Source organism: Notamacropus eugenii, chromosome 5 (genome assembly GCF_028372415.1).
Source record: "Notamacropus eugenii isolate mMacEug1 chromosome 5, mMacEug1.pri_v2, whole genome shotgun sequence".
In the NCBI taxonomy this organism is placed as follows: domain Eukaryota; kingdom Metazoa; phylum Chordata; class Mammalia; order Diprotodontia; family Macropodidae; genus Notamacropus; species Notamacropus eugenii.
In genome coordinates this window covers 111,568,789-111,582,621 of record NC_092876.1, presented here as the reverse complement: position 1 = coordinate 111,582,621, position 13,833 = coordinate 111,568,789, and the positions used below count along the sequence as shown (strand labels likewise).

Sequence of the window (13,833 nt, the reverse complement as noted above, 5' to 3'; positions counted from 1 at the left end):
TTCCACTCTAGAAAAGTAAAAACTTTAGAGAGCACATTATCCTCAATCGTACAAGAAAATCTCACAGTACAAGCTATGAAGAAATGTGTTAACTTATGACCATCAGTAAAATTGCCTGTTCATTTCTTGCTTCTATTCCAACCTGGAACCAAAAGTATTATTCTCTCCTTCCTTAGTGTCTGAGAAGGAAAGGGCACCAGGTTAGAAGTCCTTAGGAAAGACATGACCTCTGTTTTCAAGCATCTAAAGAACTTCCATGAGCAATTAGACCTGTTCTATCAGCCCCCAAAGAAGCAGTGAATTAAAGAGAGGCAAATTTCAGTGGAGCAGTTAGGTATGACACAGTTGCTAGAGTAACAGGCCTGAAGTCAGGAAAATTCATCTTCCTGAGTTCAAATCTGCCCTCAGACACTTATTAGCTGTGTGACCCTAGGCAAGTCATTTAACCCAGTTTGTTTCAGTTGAGGCAGAGACGGAAATGGCAAACCACTCCAGTATCTTTGCCAAGAAAACCCCAATTGTGGTCATGGAGAGTTGGACATAACTCAAATGACTGAACAACAACAAATTAAAGTTGCCTAGATAGAAAAATATCCCTTCTCCATTCACTCCCCTTTCCCATCAAAGTATCACCCAGACAGTGATTCTTGTACCTCTTCTTCTATCTGTTGCCCACTGTTAAGGGCAAAGTAAAATAAGGGGACAAAATGGGGGACGTGGGAGATAGGATGGGGTGGTGAAGAATGTAGAGGCAGGGTCTGCAACCAAAATTAGAGGAAAGAAATTCAAAGCAGTATCAGGGAACAAATGATACTTCTTTCACAGTTCAATGATGGTACTGTTCATATGGAAGTCATACATAGATAAGAAAATATCTTTTATCTTCTGGCACTGATTTAAACATCATGTTTTACTCTTACTCCTGCCCCAGTCTATGTTTTCAGAGATCAAGAAGTATAGCAAGAATCTCCAAACTTGGAAGCAGGACCTAGAAAGCATCGAATTTGGATTCTAGAGACTTGTGTACAAATTCTAGCTTTGACACCACCTCTGTGGCCATGGGCAGCAGCTGACTGTCTAAATTTCACATCCATAAACAAAAGGGATATAACTGCTTAATAAAAAAGATATAAATATAGATAAATAAATATTTACTGAGGCCTTATTATCAGGAAGGGATGGAGGTAATTAGTACAGTGATATAAAAGACATAGAACTTATCTTGTAGGAAGGAAGAAAAGACATATTTACAAATCACTACCGTAAGAGGCACCATGGAAAAGTACCACACAAATGCTGTGCACATAAAGTGCTAAGATGTTTGGCAGGAGAAATCAACAGTCCATCAGTTAAACCCAAGGTCTAAAGAGGCAAGATGGGACACTAGAAAGAATACTGGTTCTAGAGTCAGAAGACGGGAATTCAAATACTACCCCTGATGCTCAATGAGTATGAACGTGGGCAAATCATTTAATGTGTCTAAGCCTCAGGATGTTCATATGCAAAATGATGAGATTGAACAAGAAGGCCTCGGAGATTCTTTTTTTTGTGGCTTCCCTTTGAGACTATGTCAAATGTCATCTGTATAAATTTAGTTTGTGCATTGTTGTTTACATATTGTCTCCCCCGTTAGGCTGTGAGCTCCTTGATAGCAGGGACTGACTTTTATCTTTCTTAGGATCCCCAACATTTAGCACAGTGCCTGGAACATAGTAAGTATTTAATAGATGGTAACTGACTGAGTGATTGAATGTATCTATGATCCTATATAAGACATTAGTGCCATATACAATCAGTTTCTTGTAGAATGGGATAAAACTCTTTAATTTACTAGTTTTCTATCACTAAACTATTGAAATCTGACTTTTTGAAATTAAGTAATGCCAATAAAAAATATCTTTAATTGTTATACTGAAAAGCCCATCTCTCTACTTGACACTGAATTCACATTTCATACCCAACCCTGTTAATTCCTTTACCATTCATTTCCCATAAATCAAAGTGGTGAAGACAATAGAATATGTTTTCAGATTTCCAGAGGACTTCAGTCACCATCAATTGAACCCATACCTGAAAATGAATCCCTTCCACTGATGAAAACAGTCCATGTCAGAAGAACTTTGGGGAGTCACTCTCATACAGTTCTGAGGGATTGGGAACATTTCACACCATTTTGGAAAACAATTTGCAATCACAGAAGAAAAATTGCTAGAAAATTCATAATCAAGATTCTGCCAAAGGCCTTAATCCAAAGTGGTCAATGACAGAAAGGAGGATTATATAAATCTTCAAAGTAGCAATAGTAGAAATTTATATGATAGTAAAAAAACAAAACAACAAGTGTTCACTGGGCAGCAGCTGAAGAAAGGATGGTATAAGAATATAATGGAATATATAACAAATAATGAATAAAAGGAAGTCAGAGATGCACAGGAAGACTCATGAACCAATCCAAAGCCCAGAAAGAAAAAAGAGAACAAAATTCAAAATGAATGCAATAAATAAATGAAGACAATAAAAGCCAGATAGAATTCATAGATGAATAATTGGTGAGAGCCCAATGACTGACAGGAGAGCAGCCTTTTGTTAGCTCCCTGAAGAGATAATGGCCTTTAATGGGTGAGAAATGCTAAATATATTTTTAGTTAAAGTCACTGTCTTGGAATGCTTTGTTTACTTTCTCCTCTCCACATTTTTTTAACCTGTAGGATAGGGAACTATGCAACGTGGAGTATAGGAGAATGAGTATAGCACAAAAATACATTAATAAAACATTTCTAGGGTATTCACACATTCTTACCTTCATTTCTTCCCAACAAATCTCTCCAGTTCTGCCAAGCAATCATCTCCAAATTTCCCTTTATCTCATTTCCATCTTCAAGTCTCTCCTAATCTGCATTCCTAGGAGGTTTGACTTAACAATTTCAAGTATTCTTCCTCCTGTCATTCAATCAGTTCTGAAATCCCACCTCCTCTTATTACTTAGAAAGAACTACAAGAAGAAAGAGATAATTTTTCCTGACTTAAGGTTGCTATTCCTTTAGAAGCAATTACTATCTAAACTCACATTTTCAATGCCTTCAGCTAAAGGGGTAGAGGGGGAAGGAGTGCTGAGGTTCCAGTTAGAGTCATTATAAAATGAAGCTGGCATTCCTGAAGCTGATTACCATGAGGGGCACTTTCTCCTGCCTTGTTTTGTTTTATTTTATCCCCAGCCTCTGTGGTGAAGCCCTACATGCACTCCCCACAGCGTGTGTAAGCATGCATGGGACATATATAAATACACACATACACACACAAACAAATTTGGCTTAACATCTATTGCTTCCAGACCCAGACATTTTCAAGTCTAGTCTCTAGGATTTGTGGCTTTCAAGTTTGGCCTGTTTAATGGTTGCTTTCTTTGATCTCTTTTTAAGAGCATTATATTTGGCCCAGTTTTCTAGCTTCCTTGATTTTCTCCATCTGTTAATCACTTTCCTTACCTCTACAAAAATTCTTTGAAGAAAATAAAACGCCTTACTTGCATATTAATTCAAACAATGGTATGGCTTTTCCCCTTTTTAGTCTGTCATCAATAGCTGTCATCAACAGCTCAGCCCTAAATGGAAACTATATCCATTTAACTTAGTTTGTACAGAGTTTAACCTATAGAATTGTGGGGAGGGGGTTGTGGAAAGGAGGGGGTGGTGTTGGTGCTTATTTTTCCTTGAACCTTGGGTCTGGTGTCAGGAAGACCTGGGTTCAGATCTTACCTAGACATTCTCACCATTTCCTTCTCTAGCTTATTTTACAGATAAAGACAGCGACACGAACATGGTTAAGTGACTTGCCCAGGATCCCAAGACTAGTTAATCTCTGAGGTCAGATTTGAACCCACGAACATGAGTTCTCCTGAATCCAAGCCCAATGCACTATCTACTATGCCACCTAGTTGTGACCTAGTAAGTCAACCTCTGGCTGCCTGAATTTCCTCAACTGTAAAATGGGGATAGTAACAGCACCTACCTTGCAGAGTTTTGTAAAGGTCAAATAAAAGTATTTGTAAAGCACTTAGCACAGTACCTGTCATGCAGTAGATGTTCTAGAAATGCTTATTTCTCTTTTAGACCAGACTTACATTTTAATTTGTAGACGGAACCCCTGGTGAGGAAACTCCTTAGGTCAAAGGTTCATAACCTGAGGTCCACAGACCCTTAAGGACAAGATAGATAAATGTCAAGGTGTCTATGAACATGGATTAAAAAGATTATGTCATGATTTCACTCATCTCTAAATATTAGATCTCTAAATAATTAAAGTATTAATCTCTAAAAATTAGAATTTGAAAAAATATATTCTGAGACAGAATCCAAAGGCTTTATTCAGACTGCCAAAGAAGTTCATGAAACATGAAAAGATTAAGAAACCCTCCCTAGACTCATGAATTTCAACAACTGTTCCATAATTTATAAATTTAGACTAGACTTTTTTGGGGGGTGAGCGACTCATTCAGGTTTATGCAGTCAGTGTGCATCAGATGTCACCTAGACGCAAGTGTCTCCTCTTACCATGCTTCCTTCAGAGAAGTGTCCATTGCTTTTCATGATTTTAATGGCGGCATGAAATTTTTGCCTTTTTCTTCTTCATATTAAATCAGATTTTACAAAATATTGATCCCCCAACTCATGCCCATCTAAAATACAGCATTAATATTGACATTTGTTAAGATATGTTGCTGAGGAAAAATGCTTAGAAGTCTGATTGCATTAGTGTGCATGCAGATATCAGAAGACAATAATAATGCCTGACCAATTATATATGTGGTATCTATACGCTACCTAAAAGTTCAATTAAATATGATGGTAAGTCTTCATTTCACACACACACACACACACACACACACACACACACACACACACACATATCTCATCTAATAAAAGAGAACAAGCAACATATTCTGGGTCCATCAAATATTAAATCTGTTTAGTTTTTATTTTTAGAAACTGAGATTTTTGATTAAACAGCACATTCCTCAATCCCATTCCATATCCACTGCCTTTTCTCTGAGCTTGTTAAATGTAGCCAAGGGGGGAAAATGCCCTGACAAGAAGAGCATTATCATCAGTTACTAATCAGCTACTATATCTTCTCAGTGGCGTTATAAGTGAGCTGTCAGCTACTAAAAAATGGCAGCATGAATTTCACATTCATAAACCGAGAAACCAAGGGAAAAACAATCTATCCTTTCTCCTGAAAACAGATGGGCATTTAAATGGCAGTGTTCACACAAGGCATATCTCATTTCCCTGATGAAGTGAGTCAGTAAGTTTCCCAAGAAGTATGTCTCTGGTTTCTCAGCTATGATTAAACCCAGCTTACATTCATTAGGAATTAATTGCAATATGACAGTTCTTTGATGGATCTGTGATATCATTGGGATGGGTATTCCCTTCACTAGCACTATTCTCTTTACTAGCTCAAGGACACAAAGGGCTTAGATAAAATGGAAGCACATTCCTAATCTTGGATGATTTTGTGTTATCCATGTCCTTCTATAAATCATTAAAAAAAATGTTTAGAGATGACTTAAAAGAGATGTCCTTCTTAGCATCTCTGCCCCCTTTTCCATTACTCTGCCTTCATTACTGTGAAAGATAGATTCAAAAGCTTGAGGATCACTCTAATTTGCCCAGTTCAAGGGTCATTATCTCATTATGTCAAAAACACACGTGTATATACACAAATACACACATATGCATGTATATATATATATATATATATAAACATATGTGTATTTCACATACCCTGAACAGAATGTAACCTCTAGGAGTGAAAGAACCATTTGTCTACACAAGCCTCTAATGCAGAATGTACAGATAAGTATGTGGAGGTGCATGTCTATGTAAGTGTTTTCAGGTATGATTTTGAGTGTGTGAATGGATCTATTTCAGTGATGCAAGGAGCACACAATGCTCCCCCTACCAAAGCATGTCAGTGCTTTAACTATAATGTAAAATCTTAGAGCATTTCCTAGAGCAAAAGTGTCAAGCATGCTTGAAAACGTAATTAGGAAATGTCTGACAAAATGAATAAAAATACAATAGAACATAGATAATGTTAATGCATGGTTTTCTAAATCAAGGTTCTGCAGGGAGTGGTCCCACTTCTGTTTGAGTTTGACACCACTGGCCTAGAGCACTGAGAGGTTAGGTGATTTCTGGAGGGTCACACAGCCACGATGTGTCGGACTAGATTTGACATCAGGTTTTCCCTGAATTCATGGTCAACTCTCATGTATGTATGATTAAAAGCATGTATTTACCAATTTTCTGGCAAAGAATCTTTTGATATTTAGATATACTGATCCTCATTTAGTAGACGCTGGCTGTTAAAGCATGCATGTACAAAGCCTCTCTAAATTGGTAGATCCTAAAAAAAAGAAAAATAGTAACTCTATTGGAATAAACTTCGAGGACCCAGGGTCACATCCATGCTCTGATGAGGCAGTGAAGTGCCACTTTTGTGTAAGTAGGAATCTATGGGAATTATCCAGAGTAGCACAGAAGCCAATTTGTGTCAAAGGTAGGAATCAAAATGAGATTTACCTGAGGCAGACTGTCTATGCTGAGTGGCATGATGTCTCTCAACTATACTGTATACTGTAAAATTAGCTGAGCAATATTCTCAGTGAGACAGAGTGAATTGTTTCTGTATAGTAGAAACTAGGAAGAAAAAAATAGTTTTCTTTGGAAATAGGTTCACACGTTGAGCAGTCTTAAGGCAGTTGTTTCAGTAGTACCAAATATTAACTAATAAAAACTGTTCATAATTGCTTTAGTTTTTTCCTAACTTGAAGTTATGAAATATAGTAATGAGACTAATATCTTCCCTTCAGCTTAAATCAGTAATGCTATAAGTGATTTATTAAAGATAACAGAACTCATAAAGCTAAATTATTCTTTACTCCCCAAAGTAGTTCCCCTAGCGAAGTCAGACACTTATTACAACAAAACTGGCTGTCAAAGTAGTTCTGAAGACAATTTCAAAAAAGGAGGTAAAATCCCAAAGGATTTCATATTGAGAAACTTATCACCTCTTTCCTACTTCCCCTTCACCCCTATCCCCTAAGATATCTGACTCAAAAAAAGAAACTAGGAATGTTGTCCTGACTGACTGTTAAAGCAGACGATGTAGGATAGGAATTTTTTTCAAAGTTACCTTCCTAATCCCTAAACAGTAAACTAAAGCCTCAACCTAATAGACTCAGGGATACTCAAATCCATAACTTTTTCTAATGTAATTCAATACACTTTTCTTGAATTCTCATTGTATATATATGTAATTATAACCAGAGTCTGAGGAAGATAGAGTTCTTGCCCTCCTACAGTTTAATGTCTCTGGCATTTATATAAATAAGTACAACACAAAAGACAAGTGCATAACAGAGTGGCAAAAATGTGCTAAATTAGATGGAATGGGGTGTCAGAAGAATTTTTCTGGAAATCAGTCCCAGATGGTGGAAGGCCTTACATGCCAAGGTAGAAAGTCTGAATTCTTCTCAGTGACAATATATTTGAGTAGCAGTGACATGAACAGATCTATGGAAGATTATTCTGGGAGCAGAGCAAAGTATGGATTGGCAAACAGAAAGATATAAGACAGGAAGACCTTTCAGAAGTTTTTGCATCAATCTAATCAGGTGCTAATAAGGGTTGCTGCCAATATAAAGAAGGAGGAAGATTCAGATGAAGAATATGATGTGGGAGTAGAATTAGCAGTAAATGGATAGGAGAGTTAAGGGAGAAGAAATGCTAAAGTAATTTTTAAAAGTTAATAATAGTGATAGTAACAAATAAGACAAATATGAGAGATTGCATGACTGAGGATAGCATTGAGAGAAACAGCAAAAACAAAAAAGGTCAAATTTAGAGGAAGGATGAGTTTTCAACTTGTTGAGCCTGAGATATTGAGGGGACACACAGGTAGAAATGTCCTGTAAGCAGCAAGAGCTGAAGATTTATGGCTAAGAAGAGAGGTCAGGGCTAAAGCTAGAGCATTGGGAGTTATCCATGTAGAGGTTATCTTCAAGATGCAAAAATACTATGTATTAGGTGCTAGTGAGTCAGAAATTTATTATGTAAAAAATAACAAAAACTGACTGGCATTTACAAAGTGCTTTACATACAGTCCTGCATTTGAGGCTTACAACACCTGTGAAGTACAATTATCCTCATTTTACAAATGAGGAAACTGAGGCACAGAAAAATTATTAGAAGATCAGTACATTTTGTGTCAATAGCTTTCCATTTTGGAAGGACAAAGAGTCTCTCCTTGTTAAAGATGTTACTTTAAAACACAGTTTTTGCTGAAATATTTGTTTTCTGACAAGGTAGAAAAATACAATGGAAAAAGTACAAGTTGTGGTTTCAGAGAACCCATGATTAAATCTTACCTAACTTCAAATTCAGCTTTCTGATTTCTTTTTTCTGATGGAAAAAAGACATATCATACATACATTGACTTGGTACATGTTTTGCCGATGTTAATCTTCTCATTAATATACAGCACAACAACAACAAATGAACAATCTCTCATACATACATACATACACACAAACACGTAACATACACTTTCACATTTTGGTTACTGCCTTTACAGAGTCATCTAGTAAAGATGATTAAAATATCACCATATGACATTATCAGACAAGAATAAATTAATCCAAGGAATAGACTAATAGGAATTTTGGATGAATACAAATGTAATTAAGCCAAAACTGAAAATTCACCATGTGGTTTCATCTCAGGAGAATGATGGATTTTGAAATAACAACAAAATGTCATTCCAACCCAAAAGTCTTTTTGGAGAGACAACAAGGGATCATGTAGACAGACATCATGGAATCCAGGAATTTGTAAATTATCCAGAAATCCCACATGAAGAAGACCTGAAGACTAGCCAAGAGTTTGATTAAATACCACACAAGCCTGAACATAAGCCCTATGTTCCTTCAATTTTTTTCTGTATAATATTTTACTACAGTTTATGTCTTTCAGCTTGTATGTAAAATGTTTTCATCCTTTCAAATAGATCCTCCTTTGGTGAAATAGATTAAAATGGCATCAATTAGATGGCAAGATAGATGGATCAACAAAGAAATGTAAAAGATGTGCATACTGTTAAAATTTAAGTCCATTTTAGAAAAATTTTCCTGGTTCTGACTTTACCTTACAATGAAGGGAAAGAATCTTCAGTAGACTTTTAACCAAGTTACATAAAAATCAGTTTGAAAGCCAGTGACTCAAAAAAACAGGTATTTAGGAATTCCTAAAATATTAGTATGGGGCTGCCAGGTGGCACAGTGGATAGAGTGCTGGCCCTGGAATCAGGAGGAACTGAATTCAAATCCAACCTCAGACACTTGCTAGCTGTGAGACCCTGGGCAAGTCACTTAACCTTGTTTGCCTCAGTATCCTCATCTATGAAATGAGTTGGAGAAGGAAACGGCAAATTTCAGTATCTTTGCCAAGAAAACCTCAAATAAGGTCACAAAGAGTTAGACATGACTGAAAGTCCTAACCTCAAGGTACTAGCATAAGGTCCTATCTTACAAAAAGATGCTCTGAGAGCTCACTGAGCCATTACCTAAAAGCAGGGGTTAGAGACACTGCCTAAGAAGATAAGTTAATAGTTTGCTTATGGAAGAATGCATTCTGGAAAACTTTTGAACCCAAAGGAAGACAATAAGTCAAATACATTTAAAATACATTTAATATTTAATAGCAAAATACATTTAAACTTAAAACTTCCAAAATATTTTTCTCCCAACAACCCTCTGAAGTAGGTATTTGTTGTTTCTGGCTTTGTATCATCAGAGCCTTCCACAGTGTCTTGACCACTGGTGAAGTGAATGAAATGGTACTTCATTGATGATTCCTATCTTGAGCCTTCTGGGAACCTTTTGGTAGTCTTACACTCATCAACATGGCTATTGGTGGATACACTTCTCCATGACAGCAACAGAGTCATTAAGACTGTCAATTTCAGAGAAGCACATGCATAGAATTTAGGGGCAGGATGTAATCATTAGTCCTATAATCCACAGAAAGCTGATATCAAAAGGATTAGGCAGAGGCAGAGTCAGGACTAGGATCCTTGCCTCCTGACTCCTATTTCAGTCAGTACTCTTGACCTTATAACATAACATTAGTATCTCTCAATGACTAAAAGTGCCTCCCTTCCTTCTTTTCAGTACTGGAGGACTGAATCTAGGAGTGTGAAAACTGTCAGACTTGGTTTATATGTTGGTTAATATTACTGAACTGTTTTCCCCCTCTTTCTCTTTTAGTCTTTGCCATATGAAGGAGCTTGCTAAGCAGAGGTAGTGGTGGAAAGGAGTAGGGGTTAGGTTTATTCAGAAATAAAAGTAATAAATCTACTTATCAAGTCCTAACTTATACCAAGCTGCTTTCCAATATCCCATCATTTGACCCCATTTGGCATATTCTTAGCAAAGATACTGGAGTGCTTTGCCATTTCTTCTTCAGTTCATTTTAGAAATGAGATAACTGAGGCAAACAGGGTTAAGTAACTTGCCTCAGGTCACACAACTAGAAAATGTCTGAGGCCAGATTTGAACTGGGAAAGAGGAGTCTTCTTGACTCCCAGTCCAGCACTCTGTTCACTCGGCCAGCTAGCTACCCATTGATTGCACTTTTGGATAACAATAAATAAGTGACTAATAATAAATAATATATGTAAAGGCTAGCTGGCATTCATATAGCACTTTAGGATTTTCAAAGCTCCTTACACATCTCATTTGATCCACATAATTTGATCCTTGTGAGGTAGAAATTATTATTACCCACATTTTACAGATGAGTAAACAGAGACGTAAAGATTAAGTGATTTGCCAAGGGTTACACACCTAGTAAGTGACTGAGAAAAAGCCTGAACTCAAGTCTTTCTGATTCAAAGGCTTGTTCCTCCTGACAGCCCCCATAGTTGAAGTACTACAATTACTTCTCTAATACTCCAGTTTTTGAGGTATTACAAAGATTTCTGCTGACCATTACCACCCCAAAAGTCTATGCTGTAGATTTGCATATACATACATACATACATACATATATATCTATCTATATATATATATCTACATATATAGATATATATATATAGATAGATATATATAGATATATGCTTTCCCTTGTTCATATCTGCTGAGGAAATCTAAGCTAGTGACGGTAGGTGAATTAGAAGAAACATATAAAGGAACAAAGAAAGTTTCCAGGAAGGAGCTAAAACAAAACCCAAAGAGATGTTTCCCAAGTTGAAAGCCTCCGGGCAAATCTAAAATCACACTGGAAGATGAGCTCCAACCGATTTTTTTTCTCCCAAAAGAACTCGTGCAATTTTTATCAGTTGAAAATGTGAAAAAGTAACTGAGATAAGACCTCAAAACAAGCCTGAAAGACTTTGTGCGTGAGCGTATACATGGTTTCCTCTCCTGGGGAAATGTGAAACTCATCACAAAAAGGAAAATCACCTTCTAGAATCTCTTGAAGTAGTAGAAGCCTCTTAGAGCACAATTTATGTAATAGTACAATGCCGTTATCTAGCTCTCCATCATTTGGAAGCCTAATGAATCAGGTTTTATAAAGAGGGGAAAGTAGAAATACAAGCTGCTAGTTATTGATGTGCTTAAAACCATATTTTTGGTGATAATAATAAATCAAGAAGAATTGATTAAGCACCTACCTACTATGTGCCAAGAAATGTACTGGGGATGCAAAGGAAAAAATAGTTAAATAGTCCCTGCCCTCGAGCAACTTATATTCTGAGGGAGAAGATAACATGTTCATCTATAAATATACTGGCATTCCCTTATGATATAACCCTAAATCCTCCATCTCTCCATTTCTTGGAAAAAGTTGTCAACTGACTATCGCCACTGCCTCCTCTCACTCACTCAACCTTCACTAATCTGCCTTTCTACCTCATTATTCAAACTAATCTTTTCTCCGAAATTACTAACATTCTCTTAATTGCCAAATCTAATGGCCTTTTCTCATTCTTTAATCTTACTGGACCCATCTACTGAACTTGACACCACTGGACATACTCTGCTCCTGGATATTCTCTCTCTCCAAGCAGGTGTTTCTTTGCCCTTTCACAACTAGCCCTTTTGTACCTGTGCTTTGGATTCTCTTTCCTTCCCTTCCCTTTCTTTCCTTTCCTTTTCCTTCCCTATCTCTTCCTCTCCTCTGAACTCCAACAGTACTTTTTATCTCAATCATTAATCTACAAATAATTACAAATTACATTGCGTTGTTATTTAACTAGATTCTAAGCTCAAAGGTAGGGCCGATGTCACATGAATTCTTTGACGCCACCAAAGCATCTATACAGTAAACGTTGGTTGAAGAATGTAACATTGAAAAATGCAAAGCATAATAACACACTCCTGTAATCTCTACAATTGGAAGAGGGGGAAAAGGTACAGAAAGATAAATGAATGGATAGATAAATGGATAAAAAGATGGATAGATAGATGGATAAATAAATAAAGGAATGAATGAATACATTAAAAACAAATAACTAAATGGATGAATGAATGAATAAATGAGTGATTTATTTAATCACTTAATGAGTGAACAGATGAATAAGAGGTATTGATTATTCTTCATTATCAAGTGAAGATGCTTGTCTCCAAATGCTTTAAAGTCTGGGCACCAAAGTGTGTTTTCTACATACCTGTCCAGTCTCCAACTATTTTCAGATGAACTCCAAATATTGATTTGGTTTCAGTTGGGCACTAAAAAATAAATAAATAAAGCATCAATCTATTCTGAATGATAATGGAATATCCAACTAATATGAAAACATACTTTTCTTCATGCAAAAAAAAAATCCCAAATCAATGGAAAAAGGAAAAGTAAGGGGAGAAAACATTAAATTCTACATAAATTCTTATCAAATACAAGTAACAAAGTAAACAAGTCAAAAATACAATCAGCTAAAATATGTTTTATTCTGGATTCCAAAAGAAAAACAAAGCATTTTACTTTTCAAATACACAAATATATAAAATAATTTTAAAGTTCTAAATAGTTGTTATAGTTCTTATTTTCCAAAAAATTATTTGCAGATAAAATGCTCACTGGTCTAAGTATCTATTTGGCACCACCCATGAAAACAAGACATTCTTCCCAAATAGTCCACATAGAGAAGACATTTTTTACAACCCCTGAAATAACACCCATCTCATCTTCTGTCTTCTCACTGACACCATTTCTTTTTAGCATCATAATCTGTACTCCTAAATGTGACAACTGAATGCCTATCGATATAGTTGTATTCACTTTCATTCCTAAGAGTGCTGAAGAGCTACTCTGCTGTGGGCATGATGGTGATGATGATGATGATGAAGATGAAGATAAAACGAGTGCAATCTCATGAAGATGAGGACAAAAGAGGAGAGAGGGAAAGGTCAAGAATGTTATTCAAGGGAAAACATGGTGCTAGGAAACCTCAAACAAACCAAGAAATAAAGGCATAGTCAAGGAAGGAAAATGCATAGAAACTGACAGTGCTTCTCAAGGTCCTCAACATAATGAGAGAGAGTACAGGGCATACAAAGTAACTGTGGTGACAGGATTAGATTAAGGTACTGAACAGCAGTGAGATAATTAAGATGAAAAATAAAGACATGGCATCAACTAATTGATACCATATGGTTGAAATCTCAGTTAGAAGAGCATTTTGGGAGGGGAAAGTGTACTGTTAATGGCTAGCTGTCAAAGAACATTAGATGACAACTAGAATTCCTATAATCTTCACATTTTAAGAATC

General features: G+C 36.3%; 1 protein-coding gene across 4 annotated transcripts in view; it reads right to left on the bottom strand.

The window, feature by feature from the left end:
• The window catches only part of NOX4 (NADPH oxidase 4), a 234,822-nt gene that overhangs the window by 85,396 nt on the left and 135,593 nt on the right, over positions 1-13,833 (bottom strand). For all 4 annotated transcript variants that reach the window (XM_072610604.1, XM_072610602.1, XM_072610601.1 and 1 more), the window contains one exon: positions 12,736-12,796. In XM_072610604.1, the coding sequence (XP_072466705.1) occupies positions 12,736-12,796 (61 nt within the window). The remainder of the gene's footprint in view (positions 1-12,735; positions 12,797-13,833) is intronic.